General features: G+C 39.8%; 1 protein-coding gene across 1 annotated transcript; it reads right to left on the bottom strand.

The window, feature by feature from the left end:
- Positions 1 to 3,608: 3,608 nt before the first annotated feature.
- Positions 3,609 to 21,903, bottom strand: LOC121401381 (hepatitis A virus cellular receptor 1 homolog). Its single transcript, XM_041585960.1, has 4 exons — positions 21,542 to 21,903; positions 17,547 to 17,891; positions 4,505 to 4,621; positions 3,609 to 4,113 (listed from the first exon to the last, which is right to left on the bottom strand). The coding sequence occupies exons 1-4, from the start codon at positions 21,588 to 21,590 to the stop codon at positions 4,091 to 4,093; spliced, it is 534 nt and encodes a 177-aa protein (XP_041441894.1). The 5' UTR covers positions 21,591 to 21,903; the 3' UTR covers positions 3,609 to 4,090.
- Between the last annotated feature and the right edge of the window lie 1,614 nt (positions 21,904 to 23,517).

Here is a 23,517-nt window from a genome sequence, read left to right as displayed (position 1 = left end):
CGGGCCCCAAGGGGGTGTGGGCTGCAGGAGTACTTTAGACCTTGGCCCACTAGTGGACTAAAATAGTGCACAATTGGACTATTAAGGGAGAAGACAAAAGATAAGGAAGGTTGGGGCCAGCCTAAGGTCAGGCTCGACTGAAACCACATGATGAGTCCATGACACCTTCATATGCAATGGGGAAAGCAAAGTAGCAAATGATATTAACCTCCCCATATTTGTAGTGGCATAACTACCAGGGGTGTAAATGGTGTGATATCACCCGGGCCCGCACCCCCTTGGAGCCAGCCAGAGCCGCAATAACGGTTATATACTGGAATTGATGTTTTAATAACAAAATAATTTGGGTTTCATGTTTAATTTGAAAGGACTTTTATTATACAGCTTTTTATGTCTGGGTGACTGAAAAGAAAAACAAAATTTAAACCCAAGATTTCTCAGGTTTTCCTTCCAACTTCCTATCTTGTGTTGAGCAAAAACGTCAACTCATGTCTCGAGACGGACCCCACAGAGAATAAGAAACTAAAACTCGTGTGGTTTTCCATGATGGTGAAACACGAAATATTGGTGTATGTTCTCTGCCGCTGTGACTCACTGACATTTAATATTTAGAAGTGAGAACATTTAGTTTGCAACATAAAGGTCAGCAAAACTCTGACTCATTAGCATGAGAATATACCTTTTGGTTGATCGGATATGGAAAAGCCAACTTAAGCTTTAATGGGGATAAATATTATGTATTGGGCAAACTCATCATTTTGCTTCATAGGCAGCTAATCGCAGAAATAAGATTTTCAGCTGTACTCATGGGGTGCAGAGAAGAAAAGCTTTAATTCTTTTTATCTACACTAATTACACTACCTTGTTTTTTTAGATGAGCCCATGGGTGGGTTTTAATGAAGGATTGGGGAAGTCTCACCCCACAGCAACAAAGGATGGAGGTAATATACGTACATGGAATTACCGCTATAGCCTACAATACATTCCCAGGGTAATATACATGGAATTGGCCCTGTATTTATCCTGCCGTGTGTTCTGGGGTATTATACATGGAATTGGCACTGTATTTATCCTGCCATTTGTTCTGGGTATTGTATATGGAATTGGCACTGTATTTATCCAGCCCTGTGTTCTGGGGTATTATATATGGAATTGCCAATGTATTTATCTTGCCATTTGTTCTGGGTATTATACATGGAATTGGCACTGTATTTATCCTGCCCTGTGTTCTGGGGTATTATACATGGAATTGCCACTGTATTTATCCTGCCATGTGTTCTGGGGTATTATACATGGAATTGGCACTGTATTTATCCTGCCCTGTGTTCTGGGGTATTATACATGGAATTGGCACTGTATTTATCCTGCCCTGTGTTCTGGGGTATTATACATGGAATTGGCACTGTATTTATCCTGATGTGTGTTCTAGGGTATTATACATGAAATTTGCATAGTGTTTTTATTGCCATCAGTTTTGGGTTGTTATATTGACAACTGTAGGTACTCAGCACTCCAGATGTTGAGCATAAATATGTAAGTGTTTAAATATCAATGTCAATGGAAACAGAATTTGAATGCTTTTACCTTTTAATCCTTTTTTAAAGTGGCACAATTGCACAACACACGGATTATTGGTGGACTATGTTGGAATCAAATGATTCTTCTGGACTTCTGGATTTTTGGAATTTCTGGAATTTTAAGAATACTTAACACTTTACATTTTAACATTTGCTACAATATGAATGTTTTAACATTTGTTATAATATAAATGTTTTAACAGTTACTGCTTTTATATTATTCACTATTATTGTATATGATTCACTAATTTTTTGGATTGTTTCACTGGGAATGCTGGGAATTGACACTGGGAGGTGGGAACCAAGTTGTAACCCCTCCCCCTAAATCACTTACTTAAGTGTGTTGTTACACAGTGCATTTAGCTTGATAAAGGGCTGGAATAGCCCGAAATGTCGCTCTGCTAATGGCATGAATAAATAATTGATTCACATATCTGAGTGCTGCTGGATTTATTGCTTTACAGTTATATTGGGAACTGTCCCTATGCAGTCTGGAAGTGGAAGCAATTCTTAAAGGTTAAATGCACATGAATATACATTTATAGTTTACTGTACACAGCAGTATTTGAAGAAAGTTTATCGCCGGTCATTTTTGTTTTTGCTTTCTCTGTTATTTGACTTCCTGTTTTACTTCCCTCTAGAAAAAAAATTAAGCATGCTAGGTGGTTACTGGGGTCAGTGACACGGAAACCAGATTTAAAGGGGTACTCCACTTAAAATAGAAGGAAAGGTTCAATTGCTGGGGATGACAAATGTTAGGCATCCTTTATCTGATATCCTGGAAAGTGCTCCTGTTAGCAGAAAATTGCACCGACCCAGGGTACTTATGAGCAATCTTCTTCCTTCCCTCTTCAAAAGTCTGGGGCTGATGCATGCACAGTAGAGTAAAAAAAAAAACCAGCTTGCTCACAAAGGACCCCAGAGTGGTGCAGCTTTCTGCTAAAAGCAGCAACAGCCTGGGGTATCAGGTAAGTGATTACAATCACCGGGGAGTATTTTGCGTTATGTTTTGGTAGCCGAGGATGAGTAGAGCATAACAGTGCTTTATTAGCAGGTTCATGCAGCCATTACACATCAACAGTAGCTTACTCTAATGCCTCAAGCTGTATAGAAAGTAGTGTGTATTCACACTATAACTATTGTGTACAGTGACACCTACAGGCCATTTGTATAAACACCACAATTTGGTACCCAACCTGTGAGTAAACCTTTCCTTCTCCATTAACTATGAAAGAAAGTTGAATTCTAAGAAACTTTCCATTATATATTAACTTCAAATTAATGTGCAAAGCAATGTCACCCAGTTTTATAATACAAAAGTGCATCCAATTCACTATGTGCCAGGAAAAAGCTTTCCAAGAACTAGAGAAAGAATAAATAATGGTTACATAGTTAGTTACATAGTTAAATTGGGTTGAAAAAAGACAAAGTTCATCAAGTTCAACCGCTTCAAATGAAAACCTAAATATGAATTACCTTCCAACCCTCAAAATATCATCATCATACAGTAGCAAATATCTACAGTAAATCCTCCCAAGGGAAGTCAGACTGAAACGAATGTGGTTCTGCTTCAGTGTAAAACTTTTTTTACACATTTATGTAGAGGACGTCATCTTCACTGGGAACACCCTAGTCAGTTGTTTCACATTCATTGCCTTAATAGAGACGACTGGCACTGTAGGTCAGGGCTTTGGTGGAATGGATTCTAGGGTGTGACTAAAACATGTGAATTATATAACAGTGATGCAAGGCATGATTTGTGGCTAGTGTTATGGGTGGATTTTATTAAATGCTTGGGAGAGTCCAAGTCCCTCAAACCAACTCCAATGAATTTCCTACAACAAACAGGTTGGACACATCAATCCAAGAGACTGGACAGCCATGTTTTAAGTATTGGATCTCCAGCTAAATCAGACAAACAATTGGGTATATTTTTTCTCATCAGACATTGTCAACCTTTAATAGTCAAGTGCTAATTTTAGGCAAATCTATCTGTCTGTCTTTGAAGAATGAGTGGTGAAATATTTTAGATTTATATCCAAAAACAAGACATTTATTGATGACAAAAAGCAGACCCAGAATGAATGAAAGAAAAGTTGGTAGGGGGACAAGAGCAAATACATATTATAAAGGAGAGAGGATGGGCCTGAGCATCGTGCAAGTACCTATATATTCCCATTGGCAGGAATCTATACAAAGAAAACCCAGAGCATGGGTTAATGGCTCCATGAGTGTCACCTCTTCGGTTCCTTCTTTCATTTCTCCATGTAATGAGGGTTACTTTTATGAATATGACAAGTCTAAAAACATCCGTGTGACCAACTCATAAGGTGGAAAAGTAGAAATATTGAAGGATCACGTCTGAGAATTTTCAGTCACATTGGTTTCTCTTGTTCCCTAAGGGTTCTGCTTGAGACCCCAGATGTTCTGCTCAGGTACAATAGAATGGCTGATGGTCTTTATTCCGCCATTGCTGTGTTATCCAGTCTGATCCTGTCAATACTGGGAATTCCTTACAGTATGCAATTTGAACTCACTGCAGAAATAGAAACACAATAAATTGTAATGAGAACATCACTGTTTCACATGAGAGAAGGAATCTGTAACTGCTAGTGATAAATATGCAGCTTTAATGGAAAACTCACAAAAATAATTTAGATTTAGCCTTATCTATCCCTAGCCAATCCCATCTCCCTATTTCAACTCTTGTCAAGTTTGTTAGCCAACATTTGTATCAGGTAATATCATGGCAATTGCATTGCCTGCCCGGTATGTAGTGTATGATTATTATTTACACTATTACTAGGGATCCACCGAAGCTGTGTTAATAAATGTGACATAGACGTATCTATTACCTTTGCTAGAAAGAAACTGAAAGACAATAGAAGCCTTAACTATAACCCAGAGTGTATGACATGTACACTTACATGAGCTGAGCATCAGAGCTGTCAGTGATATGAGGATGAAGCACAGAAGAAGGACGAGTCTACAGATGAACACGGTTTTATTACTCACTTTCAAAGGTTGATCTTCTCCAAAGCTGCCTTTGAAAAGGAAAGAGAAAGTATGATTATTATGGATTCCCCAATGCCTCAGAGATAGAACATGTGATGACAATGCCGCTGTACAAGAGCCATTAGCAACCCACAGTGTTGGACTGGCCCACCAGGACACCAGGAAAACTCCCAGTGGGCCCACCTGAATGTCATCATCCTCTACAGGGGTGCTTCGCCAATGAGGCGAGTTGAGGCTGTCGCCTCAGGCGGCAGCGCCCCACTAGGTACCAGGGGAGGCAAAAATGCTGCTCCTGGTACTTTAAGAGCGAATTTCCGGGGGAGGGGCCAGGATCGCCCCTGATCCTCTAACAGGGATGTGCCAATCCAGGATTCGGTTCAGGATTTGGCCTTTTTCAGCAGAATTCGGATTTGGCCGAATCCTTCTGCTCGGCCGAACCAAATCTGAATCCTAATTTGCATAAGTAAATTAGGGGCGGGGAGGGAAATTGCGTGACTTTTTGTCACAAAACAAGGAATTAAAAAATGTTTTCCCCTTCCCACCCCTAATTTGCATATGCAAATGCAATGCATATGCAAATTAGGATTCGGTTCGGTATTCCCCTAGAATCTTTTGCAAAATAGTGGATTTGGTGCATCTCTACCCTCTAATGCCTTATATAATTGGTTGTGAAATGGTTGTCGATAAAGGAAAATATAGGTATTAGTCATTCAGCCATAGGGGCAAATTCACTAAACGACAAATCGCAAGTCCCAAAAAACGCTGGCGTTTTTTCTTTTTTTATGGGTGATAGGCTGAAAAAGATTGAAAATTTTTTTGGGGCTACCCTCCTTCCCCCCTACATTTCCTAACTCATGGCACCTTAACTATACAGTGGGCACATGTGTAGGGCAAAATAAAAAATGTATTTGCTGTTCTGAAGGTTTCCCAGGCTTGTGTAGTGATGCTACATATACCTCTATTGTAACTTAAATTTGGCGCCATATGCAAATTAAGCTAGCGCAACTTCGCTTTGCTTGGTGAATTAACGCTAGCGCAACTTCGCAATCTTGCGCTTCCCCTGAGCGCAACTTCCGATTTTAGTGAATTTGAGTAGCGCTGGCGCAAATACGCCTGGCGAAGTGTGGCGAAGCGGACGCTGTCGCAACTACGAATCATAGTGAATTTGCCCCATAGTTCCAAGAATATTCAGGATAGTAGATACATATCCACCCCAAATTGCAACCAAATTACAGAATTATACAACAGAACAAAGGCAATAGTTCTTTTTTACAATTGTCCACAGATACAACGTTATTAAGAGAAGTTGAAAGGGAGAAACGCAAATTGATTGGACTTGAACTTCATGCCATAACCCTAACAGAATATTACAAGGTTGGACGAATACCCAGGGGTCTACGGGTTAATCTACGTCCCACTATTTTTAAGGACAATAAGGAGTTTTCACAGAAGTATGAAAGAATTATTAACAAATGTTCATTTGATATAACTCTGTTGAATATTGAATTTCTACAGCGAGAAATCTTGGAATCTTCCAAGCATATTGAAAGTCTGACTGACAAACTGAAAGAATATACCCCCACGGAAGCATATAGAGCACAATTTCAACAAATGGAAGATCACCTGGAAAAGCACAGACGGGACATCGAGGAGAGAAAGAGAAATAAATTCCGTAGGGACGAGTCTGATTACAGCTCCGGTCAAGTGTATAACTGGCAGCGGGGCGACATGGAAAGGAGAGGAGCGAACACACAGCCGCGTCGCATGAGGCGACGTCATCAGCAGGAGACAACTGAGAGACAGCACGAACATACCGAGCGTGTGAGGGATCGCTCCACCGATAGTGTTCAGACGGATACATCAACACAGGAGTCATCAGCATCACTTTCTTTTTTAGAAGTGGGCCACAAAAAACATACACGAAGAAAAGGAGAGGAGGGAGACGCCACAGACGCAACAAGGGACAAGCGCAGGCAACCGGAGCGGCAATCACGAACCCAAAAGAAACACTAGTGGTAAATATATCCTCTATAGAACTAAGTCAAGCTGATACCATGTTGTTAAGTAAAGGGGTTTCATTTTGTCCCACGAATAGATGCGATTCTTTTCAAACAGACATTGAACTAGAAAAGTTCTTCCGCAATTTGAGACTAAAATCATTTTTTTCAGTTCCCCATTTGCCTATTGATACACAAAGGGTTAAGATTCCAAAGGAATTAACATTGAAAGAATCTGGCTTATGTAACAAAAGTCGTTTTATACCACCAACTACAGATGCATTAGTGGAATCTTACATCAAATTAGTGAAAACAGACATTAAAAAACTCTATCCAAAGTTAAAAACCAGACCCCTGCTAGGCTTTCAACCCAATTTGAATAAACAAGAAGTAATACAGCTGGATACGTTATTGGCACAGAAAGACTTGGTTTTTAAACCAGCAGATAAAGGGGGAGCCCTTGTAGTGCTTGACAAGACATATTATGTGAATGAGATCAAGACACAATTGGCAGATACAAGAGTATACCTTAAATTGACATCTGATCCATTACAGAATATACAAAGTAAGATTTGTGAGGTTGTGGAGAAGGCAGTGGGGGCTGGGTTGATTGATGAAGCTCTACAACAATTTCTTATACAACAATATCCAGTGACTCCTGTTTTCTACAGTTTGCCAAAAATTCACAAGAATTTGACACATCCACCTGGTCGGCCCATAGTGGCAAGTAGTGACTCTGTATTGGCCCCACTTTCCATATATTTGGATAAAATGCTACAGCCCTTGGTGATACAAACTAAATCTTATTTAAAAGATACGACACAATTACTGGGTATCCTCAATACATTGAGAATACCAGAGAATGCGACGCTGGTGACGATGGACATCCAGAGTCTTTATACATCAATTATGCACGAAGAGGGGCTGTGTGCAGTGCAGACAATGCTAGACTCTAATGGTGATTATTCCCAAGAAGCTAAGCAGTTCCTTATGTCAATGTTGAATATTGTGTTGAGAGAGAATTATTTTCTATTTCAGGACACATTTTTTCAACAGTTACAAGGCACAGCGATGGGGAGTAATGTGGCCCCTACGTATGCAAATTTGTATATGGACTGGTTTGAGCATATGTATGTATATACTAATCCGAGTTTTATGCTACATGGTCAGCTGTATAAGAGATATATCGATGACATTATCATGATTTGGTCAGGTACATTCGAGAGCCTTATGACATTTAGTGGCCAACTTAACTCAGCAGTACCTACTATAAAATTTACAATGACACATAGTACTGTGAGTATTAATTTCCTTGACGTCACAATTCAAAATGTAAATGGCGTCCTTACAACCGATTTATATAAAAAAGAGACGGACCGGAATAGTCTGTTACAATACTCGAGTTTCCACCCACCCCCCCTAAAAAATAATTTACCCAAAACACAATTTATGAGAATACGACGTATCATCTCGGATGAATTTCTAAGTGATGTGAGAATGGGGGAGATGAAAGATAGATTTTTACAGAGGGGCTACCCTGAAGCACTCCTTGATACATGTATACAGGAGGTGAAAGATATCCCCAAAAATAAATTGATGGAACAGAGGGAGAAAAAACAGACACAGAGATTGGCTTTTGTTAGTAAATTTAATGTGGCCAGTAAACATATACGTAAAATAATCATGAAGCATTGGCACATACTGCAGACATGTGCTCCACATGTTCCGGCTTTTACACAAGTTCCCCTGATGGCATACCAAAGGGGTAGAAATTTGAGAGACACATTGGTTACAGCAGATGTAGGATCACTTAAGAAAGGAGCACAAAGGTTTTTGGGAACTCCCAAAATGGGAACATCCCCATGCCTAAATTGTGCCAATTGTAATAATATCACAAAAGGGGCCAATTTCACACACCCACATACAGGGAAATCAATCAGTATTAACAATTTTTACACATGTGATTCCACATTTGTTGTGGATCTAATTAAGTGCCCATGTGGATTGGCGTATGTGGGTGAGACTACACAAAAAGTCAAGGATCGGATTAAGCAGCACAAGTCCAATATTAGATGTCAGTATATACATCTACCGATACCGGCACATTTTGCAGAAGCCAGACACACAGTGAGCCAACTAAGATATCAAGTGATAGACAGTGTGGGCCCTCTGAGACGTGGTGGAAACAGAATACAGTTATTAAAGAAAAAGGAAATGAAATGGATATTAAAATTGGGAACGTTGACCCCAGGGGGACTAAATAGAGAATACACTCCCGAAGTATTTATTTGAAATGGTGTTTCTTAGTTATAGGTTCGTGCGGACAGTATAACAAGACAAATTTATGTAATATAAAAGGTTTCTATTGAATAGACATAGTTACAATTATTAAGCAATTTGTTATATTTTAACATTTAAACTCAAAATTATGCATTCTTTTATGTTTCTAGCCTTGGAAGTACTGGTGTCCTGATAAAGGTTGACATCCAGAATTCCAGTAACAGAACGTAATATGTGAGTCCAAGAAGGAATGTTTTTAAATGTCATGATACTTGTTATTAAGGACTACACTATAGACACACATGTTTTATTGATCTCACTGAAATTTAACAAAAAAATTTTTCAAAAATTTTTATACTAATTTATATAATATTTATAACACTTGATTGATCATGGACTTTTATCACGGATGGACACACTATGGACTCTGATCACCTATGGATGCTTTATGAGCAACACAAGAAGGATTTTAAACACAGTTTTTACACAGTTTTTTACTGTTTAACCGAGACTGCTGGGAAATGAGTCTCGTTAAGGGGAGTGAATTACTAATTGGTAACCACTCCCCTGGATCACTTAGCAATCACCTATTTATACACGTTTGTTATACACATTGTTTGGCTTGATAAAGAGCTGGTATAGCTCGAAACGTTGCCGATGCACGAATAAATATCATTTATCACAGAACAGAGTGCTGCTGCAGTTACTTCAATCCATGTGTGAGAACCCTTTGCAGAGAGGAGACAGCGTGCACCTGTGACTTCAAACAGTGATTGGTGTGAGTGTGGCTCTTTACCTTTGAATTGTATTGACTATATTTCTGCATTTAAGGAGCCCCCACACAGTTCATTATGTCTCAATCAACAATTCAAGAAATACCATTAACCTTCGCATATAGTGAAGTGGAAGCAAACAGAATTATACAACAGAACAAAGGCAATAGTTCTTTTTTACAATTGTCCACAGATACAACGTTATTAAGAGAAGTTGAAAGGGAGAAACGCAAATTGATTGGACTTGAACTTCATGCCATAACCCTAACAGAATATTACAAGGTTGGACGAATACCCAGGGGTCTACGGGTTAATCTACGTCCCACTATTTTTAAGGACAATAAGGAGTTTTCACAGAAGTATGAAAGAATTATTAACAAATGTTCATTTGATATAACTCTGTTGAATATTGAATTTCTACAGCGAGAAATCTTGGAATCTTCCAAGCATATTGAAAGTCTGACTGACAAACTGAAAGAATATACCCCCACGGAAGCATATAGAGCACAATTTCAACAAATGGAAGATCACCTGGAAAAGCACAGACGGGACATCGAGGAGAGAAAGAGAAATAAATTCCGTAGGGACGAGTCTGATTACAGCTCCGGTCAAGTGTATAACTGGCAGCGGGGCGACATGGAAAGGAGAGGAGCGAACACACAGCCGCGTCGCATGAGGCGACGTCATCAGCAGGAGACAACTGAGAGACAGCACGAACATACCGAGCGTGTGAGGGATTGCTCCACCGATAGTGTTCAGACGGATACATCAACACAGGAGTCATCAGCATCACTTTCTTTTTTAGAAGTGGGCCACAAAAAACATACACGAAGAAAAGGAGAGGAGGGAGACGCCACAGACGCAACAAGGGACAAGCGCAGGCAACCGGAGCGGCAATCACGAACCCAAAAGAAACACTAGTGGTAAATATATCCTCTATAGAACTAAGTCAAGCTGATACCATGTTGTTAAGTAAAGGGGTTTCATTTTGTCCCACGAATAGATGCGATTCTTTTCAAACAGACATTGAACTAGAAAAGTTCTTCCGCAATTTGAGACTAAAATCATTTTTTTCAGTTCCCCATTTGCCTATTGATACACAAAGGGTTAAGATTCCAAAGGAATTAACATTGAAAGAATCTGGCTTATGTAACAAAAGTCGTTTTATACCACCAACTACAGATGCATTAGTGGAATCTTACATCAAATTAGTGAAAACAGACATTAAAAAACTCTATCCAAAGTTAAAAACCAGACCCCTGCTAGGCTTTCAACCCAATTTGAATAAACAAGAAGTAATACAGCTGGATACGTTATTGGCACAGAAAGACTTGGTTTTTAAACCAGCAGATAAAGGGGGAGCCCTTGTAGTGCTTGACAAGACATATTATGTGAATGAGATCAAGACACAATTGGCAGATACAAGAGTATACCTTAAATTGACATCTGATCCATTACAGAATATACAAAGTAAGATTTGTGAGGTTGTGGAGAAGGCAGTGGGGGCTGGGTTGATTGATGAAGCTCTACAACAATTTCTTATACAACAATATCCAGTGACTCCTGTTTTCTACAGTTTGCCAAAAATTCACAAGAATTTGACACATCCACCTGGTCGGCCCATAGTGGCAAGTAGTGACTCTGTATTGGCCCCACTTTCCATATATTTGGATAAAATGCTACAGCCCTTGGTGATACAAACTAAATCTTATTTAAAAGATACGACACAATTACTGGGTATCCTCAATACATTGAGAATACCAGAGAATGCGACGCTGGTGACGATGGACATCCAGAGTCTTTATACATCAATTATGCACGAAGAGGGGCTGTGTGCAGTGCAGACAATGCTAGACTCTAATGGTGATTATTCCCAAGAAGCTAAGCAGTTCCTTATGTCAATGTTGAATATTGTGTTGAGAGAGAATTATTTTCTATTTCAGGACACATTTTTTCAACAGTTACAAGGCACAGCGATGGGGAGTAATGTGGCCCCTACGTATGCAAATTTGTATATGGACTGGTTTGAGCATATGTATGTATATACTAATCCGAGTTTTATGCTACATGGTCAGCTGTATAAGAGATATATCGATGACATTATCATGATTTGGTCAGGTACATTGGAGAGCCTTATGACATTTAGTGGCCAACTTAACTCAGCAGTACCTACTATAAAATTTACAATGACACATAGTACTGTGAGTATTAATTTCCTTGACGTCACAATTCAAAATGTAAATGGCGTCCTTACAACCGATTTATATAAAAAAGAGACGGACCGGAATAGTCTGTTACAATACTCGAGTTTCCACCCACCCCCCCTAAAAAATAATTTACCCAAAACACAATTTATGAGAATACGACGTATCATCTCGGATGAATTTCTAAGTGATGTGAGAATGGGGGAGATGAAAGATAGATTTTTACAGAGGGGCTACCCTGAAGCACTCCTTGATACATGTATACAGGAGGTGAAAGATATCCCCAAAAATAAATTGATGGAACAGAGGGAGAAAAAACAGACACAGAGATTGGCTTTTGTTAGTAAATTTAATGTGGCCAGTAAACATATACGTAAAATAATCATGAAGCATTGGCACATACTGCAGACATGTGCTCCACATGTTCCGGCTTTTACACAAGTTCCCCTGATGGCATACCAAAGGGGTAGAAATTTGAGAGACACATTGGTTACAGCAGATGTAGGATCACTTAAGAAAGGAGCACAAAGGTTTTTGGGAACTCCCAAAATGGGAACATTCCCATGCCTAAATTGTGCCAATTGTAATAATATCACAAAAGGGGCCAATTTCACACACCCACATACAGGGAAATCAATCAGTATTAACAATTTTTACACATGTGATTCCACATTTGTTGTGTATCGAATTAAGTGCCCATGTGGATTGGCGTATGTGGGTGAGACTACACAAAAAGTCAAGGATCGGATTAAGCAGCACAAATCCAATATTAGATGTCAGTATATACATCTACCGATACCGGCACATTTTGCAGAAGCCAGACACACAGTGAGCCAACTAAGATATCAAGTGATAGACAGTGTGGGCCCTCTGAGACGTGGTGGAAACAGAATACAGTTATTAAAGAAAAAGGAAATGAAATGGATATTAAAATTGGGAACGTTGACCCCAGGGGGACTAAATAGAGAATACACTCCCGAAGTATTTATTTGAAATGGTGTTTCTTAGTTATAGGTTCGTGCGGACAGTATAACAAGACAAATTTATGTAATATAAAAGGTTTCTATTGAATAGACATAGTTACAATTATTAAGCAATTTGTTATATTTTAACATTTAAACTCAAAATTATGCATTCTTTTATGTTTCTAGCCTTGGAAGTACTGGTGTCCTGATAAAGGTTGACATCCAGAATTCCAGTAACAGAACGTAATATGTGAGTCCAAGAAGGAATGTTTTTAAATGTCATGATACTTGTTATTAAGGACTACACTATAGACACACATGTTTTATTGATCTCACTGAAATTTAACAAAAATTTTTTTCAAAAATTTTTATACTAATTTATATAATATTTATAACACTTGATTGATCATGGACTTTTATCACGGATGGACACACTATGGACTCTGATCACCTATGGATGCTTTATGAGCAACACAAGAAGGATTTTAAACACAGTTTTTACACAGTTTTTTACTATGTTTAACCGAGACTGCTGGGAAATGAGTCTCGTTAAGGGGAGTGAATTACTAATTGGTAACCACTCCCCTGGATCACTTAGCAATCACCTATTTATACACGTTTGTTATACACATTGTTTGGCTTGATAAAGAGCTGGTATAGCTCGAAACGTTGCCGATGCACGAATAAATATCATTTATCACAGAACAGAGTGCTGCTGCAGTTACTTCAATCCATGTGTGAGAACCCTTTGCAGAGAGGAGACAGCGTGCACCTGTGACTTCAAACAGTGATTGGTGTGAGTGTGGCTCTTTACCTTTGAATAGTATCAGTTGGAAGAGGCACATTTACAGGAGATGGGGAGGTGGTGGCCCCTCTAGTTGTAGATCTGTAGGTTGGAATTTCTGTAAGTACTAGAGGATGGTAAAATATATTAACAGATGTCTTGTTTGGGACAGTTCAGTAAATTAGCATCCAAAAGACTTGTGAACATTAATTATTAAAGGGATACTGTCATTGATGTAATAAAGTTGCCCTGGAAAAAAAATCTGATGTAAAACACTTTTTACCCTATTTACATGGCACCCATTGGTCAGTCTATTTCCTTCCAGTCATGTGATTCTTGCTCAGTCTCATCCATAAAATGAATTGGCAAGGTCCCTTAGATATAAATACATGGAATAATATTGTGATTAGATGAGAGAGGGGGTCTCCATAAGGTAGAAAGTTTACTCACCACATTAGGGAAGTGGCCCAGGTGCACCGCCCTGAGCCGTCAGCATAGGGAGCGGACAGCCGTGAATGAATCTGGAGCAGGCACTCAAATAAAGGCAATCTTCCATCATAGCCTATGATTAAGTGTTTGTAACACGAAACGCATAAGGCAGAGAACACAATAAATCTTTTTTACTTGATTTCAACTGTTTGATGGAAGATTGCCTTTATTTGAGTGCCTGCTCCAGATTCATTCATAAATACATGGAACCCTGTGATTTGTTAACCCATGAAAATTGGGGGTCACAAGAATGAATACTGAATATTTACAAAAGATAAACATGACACTTGTGGGTATAATAAAAGGTCTGTACCTTTTCTTATCTTACCAACCTGATGGCGTGTAAAGAGGCAAAATTATTTTTTTAGTAGCCACTGCCTATAGATGCACAGTCTGTTATCCGCAAATATCCTCAATCCTATTCATTTAAGGAAGCCCTAAAACAATGAACTCATCAGTATGAGTTCCAGCCATGGTTAAAATCTCTTTGCTGATGCTGTTCTAAAACATCAACTTCCCTGTTAAATGATGAATTGTCCTTAAGTTCACATAGCTGGAACTGCTGAGCATGGCTATGGACTCAAAACAATGTGGGACTGTGAGACTTGGCTGGGGGGAAATGATTGGCGCTACTTTGTTGCACTAGTAGATATAACCAGGACCTGCAGTGCATGAATAATAAAAGACAGACAAATATTGCTGTCAAAAGCAAGTACATTTACAAATATTAACAAAATGTATATTTGAATTTGCTTTTAAATATACTGTATATCATTATGCAAAAATATGTTTTTATCTGATCCCAAATGATATAAGAATTTGTAATCACTATAACCCCAACACTAGACTGGCTCCTTCCCCTGCCCCTTGATGCCTTGAAAGATGCTGAAGGCTGTGGGGTTTGGGAAGGCAGTGGGGTATTGGGAGGCTGAGAAGGATTATGGGGGATGATTGGGTCTGAATCAGGTACAAGAGGAGTCACCGCACCAACCTGACCCGGTGGGGCTTTGTACTCAGGCTCCCTTATTTCCATCCTGAACTCCTCATCAATGCTTTGCCACGACATAGAACAGGAACAGTACGCATAGCCAAGCACTATGCACAAGTTGCACCTTATACTTTTTGGAGTGTTTGGCAGCATTACCTACTCCAAAGCATATGGCGCATTTCAGTACATCACAACTGATACTAACACTTCCAACATTCCAACATTCCCTGGGCTGGCCAGAATAAAAGCAGCAGAATAAATCCCGGCCAATGTATGCTTGCCAGCCCCCCGTCCATATCCCCCTGTGCCCAAAATCCTTCTCCAGTTCTCCTATAACATCCCCCTACCTTTTGAGCCAAACCTTGAGATCTGCAGGGGGAATGGACTCATTCTCTATGAGTATAGTGTCCCTACAGACCCCAGGTCTAGATACTGGAATGGCTCCTACATGCCTGAGTCAGAAAACTCCCTGAACTTGCTCCAGAACTCGTCTAGCTCCTGGACTCTCATGAAGCTGACAGAATAATCTTTGAACACCTTGTTATGGACAAAACATTAAATGTCATTGGCAGAGACGCCCATCCCCTCTCATTGCAATTACACCACATTTTTACAAAACCCAGAATCTGGGGGATATACCCTCCCATGCCGGGGAAACTGCGCCTCTGTGGATTGATCCCCACGCACTCCAGTCATAGCCACATTAGTGCCGTGCACAACATTCGCAAAACTTTGGCCACTCCCACTCGCAACTTCATTCACTGTGCTCACGCCCACCACTGCAACATTTGCTATACCTGTCAAATCATTCACTGCAGCACCCAAAGCACTTGTACTCACACAGACACATTTGACCCTTGGACAGCCTGACCCGAGCCCCACTACACTTCCCCCCACTCACATTGACAAATGCACCAACAGATTTTGTTCCTGCTGAATTGTGCTTAGTACAGTGGAATAACTATGCTGCCATCATTTAATGGTATTTCTCTGTACAGACTATGAGCAAACTTAGGGACTGTTCCTGCTGAATTGTGCTTAGTACAGTGAATACCTATGCTGCCATAGTTTTATTGTGTCTTTTGTACAGACTATGAGTAAACTTAGGGAACTATTCCTGCTTAATTGCGCTTAGTACAATAGACCCCTTTGGTGCCATAATTTTATGGTATTTCTCTGTACAGACTATGAGCAAACTTAGGAGGCTGTTCCTGCTGAATTGTGCTTAGTACAGAGGAATACCTATGCTGACATATTTTTATGGTATTTCTCTGTACAGACTATGAGCAAACTTAGAAGGCAGTTCTTGCTGAATTGTGCTTAGTACAAGGGAATACCTATGCTGCCATAGTTTTATGGGATCTCTCTGTACAGACTATGAGCAAACTTAGGAGGCTGTTCCTGCTGAATTGTTCTTAGTACAGAGGAATACCTATGCTGACATATTTTTATGGTATCTCTCTGTACAGGCTATGAGCAAACTTGGGGGGCTGTTCCTGCTGAATTTTACTTAGTACACTGCACCTCCTGGAGAAAATATAAGGAATACAGAAGGTGAATAAGGAGGTTAGTGTTATAGGGTATACAGAGATGTTCTGCTTCGATTGCTTTAAGTAATGTCCCTGAGACAATGGGGGGAGCTAGATGCTGACAGGTCAGATGGCAATATTTTAATTCATCCCTGTCTTCTAGGACCCTGTGCCTAAGAGGAATATTAACCAGCATGAACACCCTTCTGCTTTTGACTTAAGGAACATATCCCCAGCCTCTTTGACCAAGCTGTGATGATATCACTTAATCCTAGGGAAGGAGGATGAGATGCTTCCATTCCACTGATATTCAGGAAAAGCGTTTCTAGTCACAGCTCTTTGCCTGGACCTACCCCTACCTCCCCCTGACTCCCTCCGGCAGTGCCGGGCCAATGAGGGTAGGCGCCCCAGGCAGCCTGGCCCGGCAAAGCACCCAATACCCGAGTGCGCATGAGAGAAAAGACACAAGTGCGCATGCGCGAAAAAATATGAGTGCGCATGCGCACTTCTGTTTTTCGCGCATGCACAAACGCACACACGCATACATTGGCCAGAGCAGGGACTGGACTAGGGGATAGCAGAGGCAGAGAAGGTGCGTGCCTGGCACCCCTCCAGCTTTGCGCCCTAGGCACATGCCTACTCTGCCTACCCCTAGTTCCAGCCCTGCCCTCCGGACTCCTTGAACCTTGCTCCTGCCTCCAGTACCTATGATTCACCTTGACCTGTCTGCCATCCTATCCATAAAATCAACTGGATGTTGCCTGTTACTTCTTTTTCCAGTCAATGCTTCTTACCCTAAAGCTCTTCTGCATGTCAGAGCCCCATTCCCTCTTACTCTTTATAATCTGTTCTGTAGTAATGCAAATAGTGCTTTCTCTTAACTCTTAGCTTCTTCTTGGTCTGAATGGGAACCTAAAAATGTTTCTAAAGCAGGAAAATTCTCACCTTCAGCTACACGGACTTGTATTTCCACCTTCAGGTCATTGAACAAACCAGGGATCTCCACCCGGCAGCAGTAGGTTCCTGAGTCACTGAGGGTCAGTTGGGAGATGGTCAGAGACACGTCCCCCTGTGTTATGTTTCCCAATAATCTGTATCTCTCTGTTTGGTTCCAGATAACTTTCTTTCCATCACTATCAGTCAAGAGGATCTCATCTAGACATTTGGATTTTGGGCAGTGGCCTCGGCCCCAGCACTTGCTGGTGGCCACTCCAGTAACAGAGTAGGTGCAGGGTAATGTCACTCTCCCCCCGACTAATCCCTTCACATGTTCTGCTCGTACTGACAGGGCTGCAAAAGAGGCAATGAGAACAAAACATTAAAGTACTGCCACTCTGGAATTTACGAGTCTGGACTGTTTAATACCAATCACACAATCACAACCATGCCTTCCAACTGCCCCCTTTGGGGGACACCCACAAAAATTATTGTGGTCACAAAATCATTTTGTTTTGTCCCTCTTTCTATTTTTTAAATGTCAGGATGATGTCCTAAAGTGAGATAGAACTTCTTTTCTTCTAACTAAGACAAAGGACAAGTCGTGGTGGAACAAAGAATTCCTTTTGTAAGCCAATTTGGACCACTTATCAAAAAACTCGAAAAACTTGTTTTGCAACATTGGTCCATCTTACAAAAAGACTCCTTGATTGGGAAATATTGTAAAGCAGTCCCACTATTTTCGTATAAGAAAGGAAAACATTTGGCAGATAAGACTGACTTACATGAGACTGATAATAAAACAAGATTTCTTAGTACTCCTAAGTTTGGAACATTCCCTTGCTTGGGATGTGGGTGTTGTAGTTCCATAAGCAAGGGTAACAATATTACGCACCCATTGAAGGGCTATAAGATCCCCATAAGAGCATATCATACCTGTAACACTGACTCGGTAATCTATGCACTTAAATGCCCCTGTGGGAAAATGTACATTGGGCAAACGTCGAGACAGATCAAAATCAGGATCAGGCAACATAAATATTCTATTTCCAACTACAACCCAGATAACAAAAAAACTCACACACCTGTCGGTAAACATTTTTATTTGCATAAACATAATCCTTCAACACTAAGGTGGCTGGTTTTAGAAAAGGTTCAGTTACCCCAAAGAGGGGGAGGTAGAAAACGCCTACTTTTACAAACTGAGGCAAGATGGATAGATAGAATGAACACGGTCGAACCTAAGGCAATGAACAAAGCTATGAGCTATAAATGCTTTTTGTAATTGTTCTTCACAAATGAAACCCCATTTTTCTCTTTCAAATATACTTTGGAGTAACATAACATACTTATAATACTGAGAATGACATGGCACTGGTAGGAAAATACCTGTTACATTATAAACAATTGTATACAATGTGACAATATGCTTCATCTTTGCTACAATACAATTGCAACTCTTTGTTGATGCTAATTATTAGTAGGCCACAAGGTGGCAGTACTATTATTCCTAATATGTATGTATCTACCTGGCCACACTGTGGAGCGGGTATGCAGTGGTTGGTGAGGTGAGGGGTTAAATAGCTGGTTGTATCACTGTATTTTATGCACCTGATGAAGGGCGTTGTAGCCGAAACATGTTGTGCAGTAATTTCTGCAAATAAAGAGATGACTTTTTAATTGAACAATTACGTGCTCTCCAGCTATTATCTTTCTTATTTGGAAACTTTTGCACTCTGGCATGTGGTTTGCAGCGCATTGAGAAGCACATTTACACTGATAATCACACAAAGGACTATCCTATTTATGGTTTGAGGTGGTATAATAGCCCCACTCCTGATGTCAAAAGGTCTAAATGTCATCTAAATGCTCCTAACACCATCAGCTTAGGGTTGCCACCTTCTTTATGGTGGAACTCGTAAAGAGCAGGGGGGCGTGGCTGTGATGTATTGGGGCGGGCCATGACATAATGGAGGTGGGTCTGTGGTGCAATGGGGTGTGCCACAGAATCAGGGACGGGCTATGACCGCCACATCCATCAGAAGAAATTTTGACCCTGCAGTCCTTCAAAAAAACAGGCTGTCCAGGTCAAAACCAGACAGGTGGCAACCCTACATCAGCTCAACCCTTGATATCACCCACTGCCCCCCATCCAAGCTTTTAACCACAAAAGGGTGGCAGCCCTAGCAGAATTCCACATTTAAGCAAACCTCAGCGAGTTGGGCCTAGAAGTGTTTGGGCAAAGGGTTTTGGAGGAAGCAACTGCAATCCAAAGGAATAACAGGAAACTTCCAATGGCTGTTGGTGGGTAGTGGGTGCAGTGTGACCAGCTATTATTTTGCCACCCACCTGATGCAAGGTTTTAAGCAGTGAGAATGTTTGGCAGGGAGAGCAGCAGTGCACATAAGGTATAAGTAATATCTATAGAAGTGTGTTGGTTTGAGGTTGGCATTTGCTACTGACCTACAGTATTTCCTCAATTCTAAGAAAGACTCAGATGACACAGGATGCAGAGGCTTAACACTCCAGACAGCAGACCCAGCAGTTACAGGTTGGGGGCAGGGCTGGAGGGAGCCCACTGGGGTCCTGACTGATACACAGTGTGTGTGGAATAGGTCATCAGCCCCAGTATTTAGGGGGCCCTGAAAAGATATTGCTGTGGGGCACAGTAACTATTAAGCACTTTACAATTAATTGCAGAACTGAATGCTGACTTATACTTTTCCATAGGAAACCCTGAATATTCAGTGTGCATAACAATCTCTCCTTTTCTTCTGAGCAGGGATGTACACGATCAATACGACTATAGGAAACTGTAGTTCCAATCCTTATTTGGTTCAGAATACTTTGTGGTTTTAACAAATTTAGGGGCATATTTTCTATATTTCAGTATTTTTTCAAAATAATTCAACTATTTACTAAAATGTGAGCACAAGTTAGGGCAAATTCTCTTCATGTGGATGAAAACCTTCTTGTCAGGTGAAATTCCTGTGTATGGGGCCTTATGAAAGGCATGCCTGGCCAATATTTCGCCAAAACTTGGTAAGCAGATTGAATGGAGATTGGTTTAAATATCCCTTTGAGATCCCTAAATATCCCTTTGAGATGAGGACCAGCTCATTGATATGGTCCTAACCCAGCAGCCTGCATGTGGTGAGTACTAACCCTAGCACTGGATATGGGGGAAATGTATTTACTTCTCATTCTGGAACATTAGTTGGGTTACTTCCATTTTGTTTTTCAATAGTATTTATTGGCATTTATAAGAATAAACCACCAGGATAACGGAACATAAGATATAACAAACATAAAAGATCTCATGTTGCATGTCAATAGTTATGCATTATATTCAAATTCCATTGGACAATGCAAAATATAATGAATAAAATGATACAGTCAATGAAAACGTAAAGTGCCAATGGAGAAATATGAATAAACTTCAAAGTATATAACCAGAAACAAAGAAACACATTAAATAAAATACAAGAGGTAACAAAACAAAGTAAGGTATTGCCATGATTTTAAAAATGAACCATGAAATTAAAAATTCATTCTCAAACGTGCAATCCTGTCATTTATCAACACTGGGCAAATTTGCCCATGGGCAGTAACCCATGGCAACCAATCAAACTGCTGCATTCATTTTTCTACTTGCAGCTGGCTTTAAAACACTAAGCACTGATTGTTTGCTATAGGTAACTGCCCAAGGGTAAACTTGCCCAGTGTTGATAAATAAGCCCCACTGTCTCTTTCTTTTTATAAATATCATATATTCCCTTCTATATTTCTCTGTACTAAATCTAAATGTAATACTCTCAAATGAGCAGAAGTCATAAAGGTACATAAAAATATCAGATTTCTTAGGTGGTAAAGGTTTAATACAATATTTATATATTGACCTTCACACAGCAGCAAACAGTATTTGTAGAAATTTAACTGGATTTGGATTTTCAATGAGAATTTCAAGCAAACTTCCCCTTTAACTCATTAAATCAGATACTTACCTGGAAGAAGTAGGAGAATAGAGCAAATTCTGAAAGAGAGAGAAGTCATATCTGGTTGGGTGTTTGTGGTGACAGTGCAGTCATCATACTCAGCAGAGTATAAAAAAAATTTGGAAGGGAAGTTTATTTATGGCGTGTGAAAGAGGAACAGAAGTGCGTGACTCAAACACCTCATAGCAAAGAGATTTCATTGGTCTAGAGAAAGTAAATGATGCTTTTTGAATAGTAAGTAGAGATGGGGTTACACTCAGCCTTAATAATAGGAAGGGCTTTGTCTTTAGTTGGGGGGCAGTTTTCTTCTAATATATGTCACACACACCCCATAACACAGGGAACCCTTAATTACTCTGTCTCTCTCTAAATCTCTCACTGTATAAATATATATGTGTACTAGTGATGGGCGAATTAGGGGCGTTTAGCTTCACAGAAAAATGTGCAAATTTCCTGCGAAAAATTTGCAAAACGGCGATGGCGTCTAATTTTTTAAGCCGGCGTCAAAAAAACGCCGGTGTCCATTTCTTGACGCTGGTGCAAATTCGCTGGCAAAAATGTGCCGGTGTCCAAAAAAAACGGACTTTTGCTGGCGAATTTTCGCTGCGGTTTCGCAAATTTATTCGCTGCAAATTTGCACCTGCCGAATAAATTCACCCATCACTAATGTGTACATTTGCTTTTAATAATGTTTCTTCTTTGCTGTATGTGCTTAGCACTTTGTATTTAATACACGTGTATTTTCTGACTCAATAATCAATGTTTCATTGAAATGTGTAAAAAGGATCCATTAATAATGATTCAATAATTCTGCATTGTTCACTTTAAACCCGTGGTGACGTCACTTCCTGAATGAGCAGGTCATGAAGGGCTGTTCCTACTTGATTGTGTTCACGTTGGCTGTATGTACTCACTTGATTTTTGATTATGATACAGTCTTTTTGTGAAATCTGTTTATTTTACCGAGCACCTTGTTGAATATTTAAAGCAATGTGTCACCCTATGGATATATATATATTTATGCCATAATGCCCACCATACTATGTTGGGAGTTCAGAACACCTAGGGGAAATTTTTGGGAAGGTGAACACCAAGTCACAATGCATGGAGTTTCCCATTAAAATGAAATCTCTGCCTAGTAAGACACATGCACCTATACAGGCCTAGCTGACTAAGGTCTGTATATGTGCTCACAATACAGGTATGGGTATGGGGACCTGTTATATAGAATGCTCAGGACCTGGGGTTTTCTGGATAAGGGATCTTTCTTTAATTTGGATCACCATACCTTCAATTCACTAAAATCACTTAAACATTAAACCCCACAGGCTTATTTTGCCTCCATTAACGACTAATAATATCTTCGTTTGGCTCAAATACAAGGTACTGTGTTATTATTACAGGTATGGGACCTGTTATCCAGAATGCTCGAGACCTGGGTTTTTCTGGATAATGGATCTTTCAGTAATTTGGATCTTCATACCTTAAGTCTGCTTGAAAATCACGTACCCATTAAATAAGCCCAATAGGCTGGTTTTGCTTCCGAAAAGGATGAATTATATCTTAGTTGGGATCAAGTACAAGTGACTGTTTTATTACAGAGAAAAGGTCAATCATTTTTAAAAATTTCAATTATTTCGATAAAATGGAGTCTAGGGGAGACGGCCTTTCTGTAGTTTTTTGGTTTGAAATATTTTATTTGGTTTTCACAATAAACCATAAAAATCAATATGATAACAAATAGTATGCAGAATAAGAAGATTAATACAATGACATATTAAACAGAATGTATAATTTACAATGAAGTAATATGTAAAATAAAATAGAAACTAATAAGAACTATCACTAACTAAGCCAGTGGACGCATAGACATTCTTAAAAGAAAAAGAAGAAAGAAAAAGCCCATTGTCTTGGGAATGTCAGATAACCCCCCCCCCCTTTGAACATTTTACAATTGAAGAAACTGAGATATTTGACTTCTAGTA

The sequence above is a fragment of the Xenopus laevis genome, chromosome 3L, assembly GCF_017654675.1.
Source record: "Xenopus laevis strain J_2021 chromosome 3L, Xenopus_laevis_v10.1, whole genome shotgun sequence".
Classification (NCBI taxonomy): Eukaryota; Metazoa; Chordata; class Amphibia; order Anura; family Pipidae; genus Xenopus; species Xenopus laevis.
The sequence above is the reverse complement of the archived record's forward strand: the minus strand, read 5'-3'. Positions and strand labels throughout refer to the sequence as shown.

Coding starts and splice junctions, on each gene's coding strand:
- LOC121401381 (XM_041585960.1), bottom strand. CDS start 21,590: ATGACTTCTCTCTCTTTCAGAATTTGCTCTATTCTCCTACTTCTTCCA. Junction 17,892..21,541: donor TATTCTCCTACTTCTTCCAG/GTAAGTATCTGA, acceptor CCTCTTTTGCAG/CCCTGTCAGTACGAGCAGAA. Junction 4,114..4,504: donor AGCTCTGATGCTCAGCTCAT/GTAAGTGTACAT, acceptor CTATTTCTGCAG/TGAGTTCAAATTGCATACTG.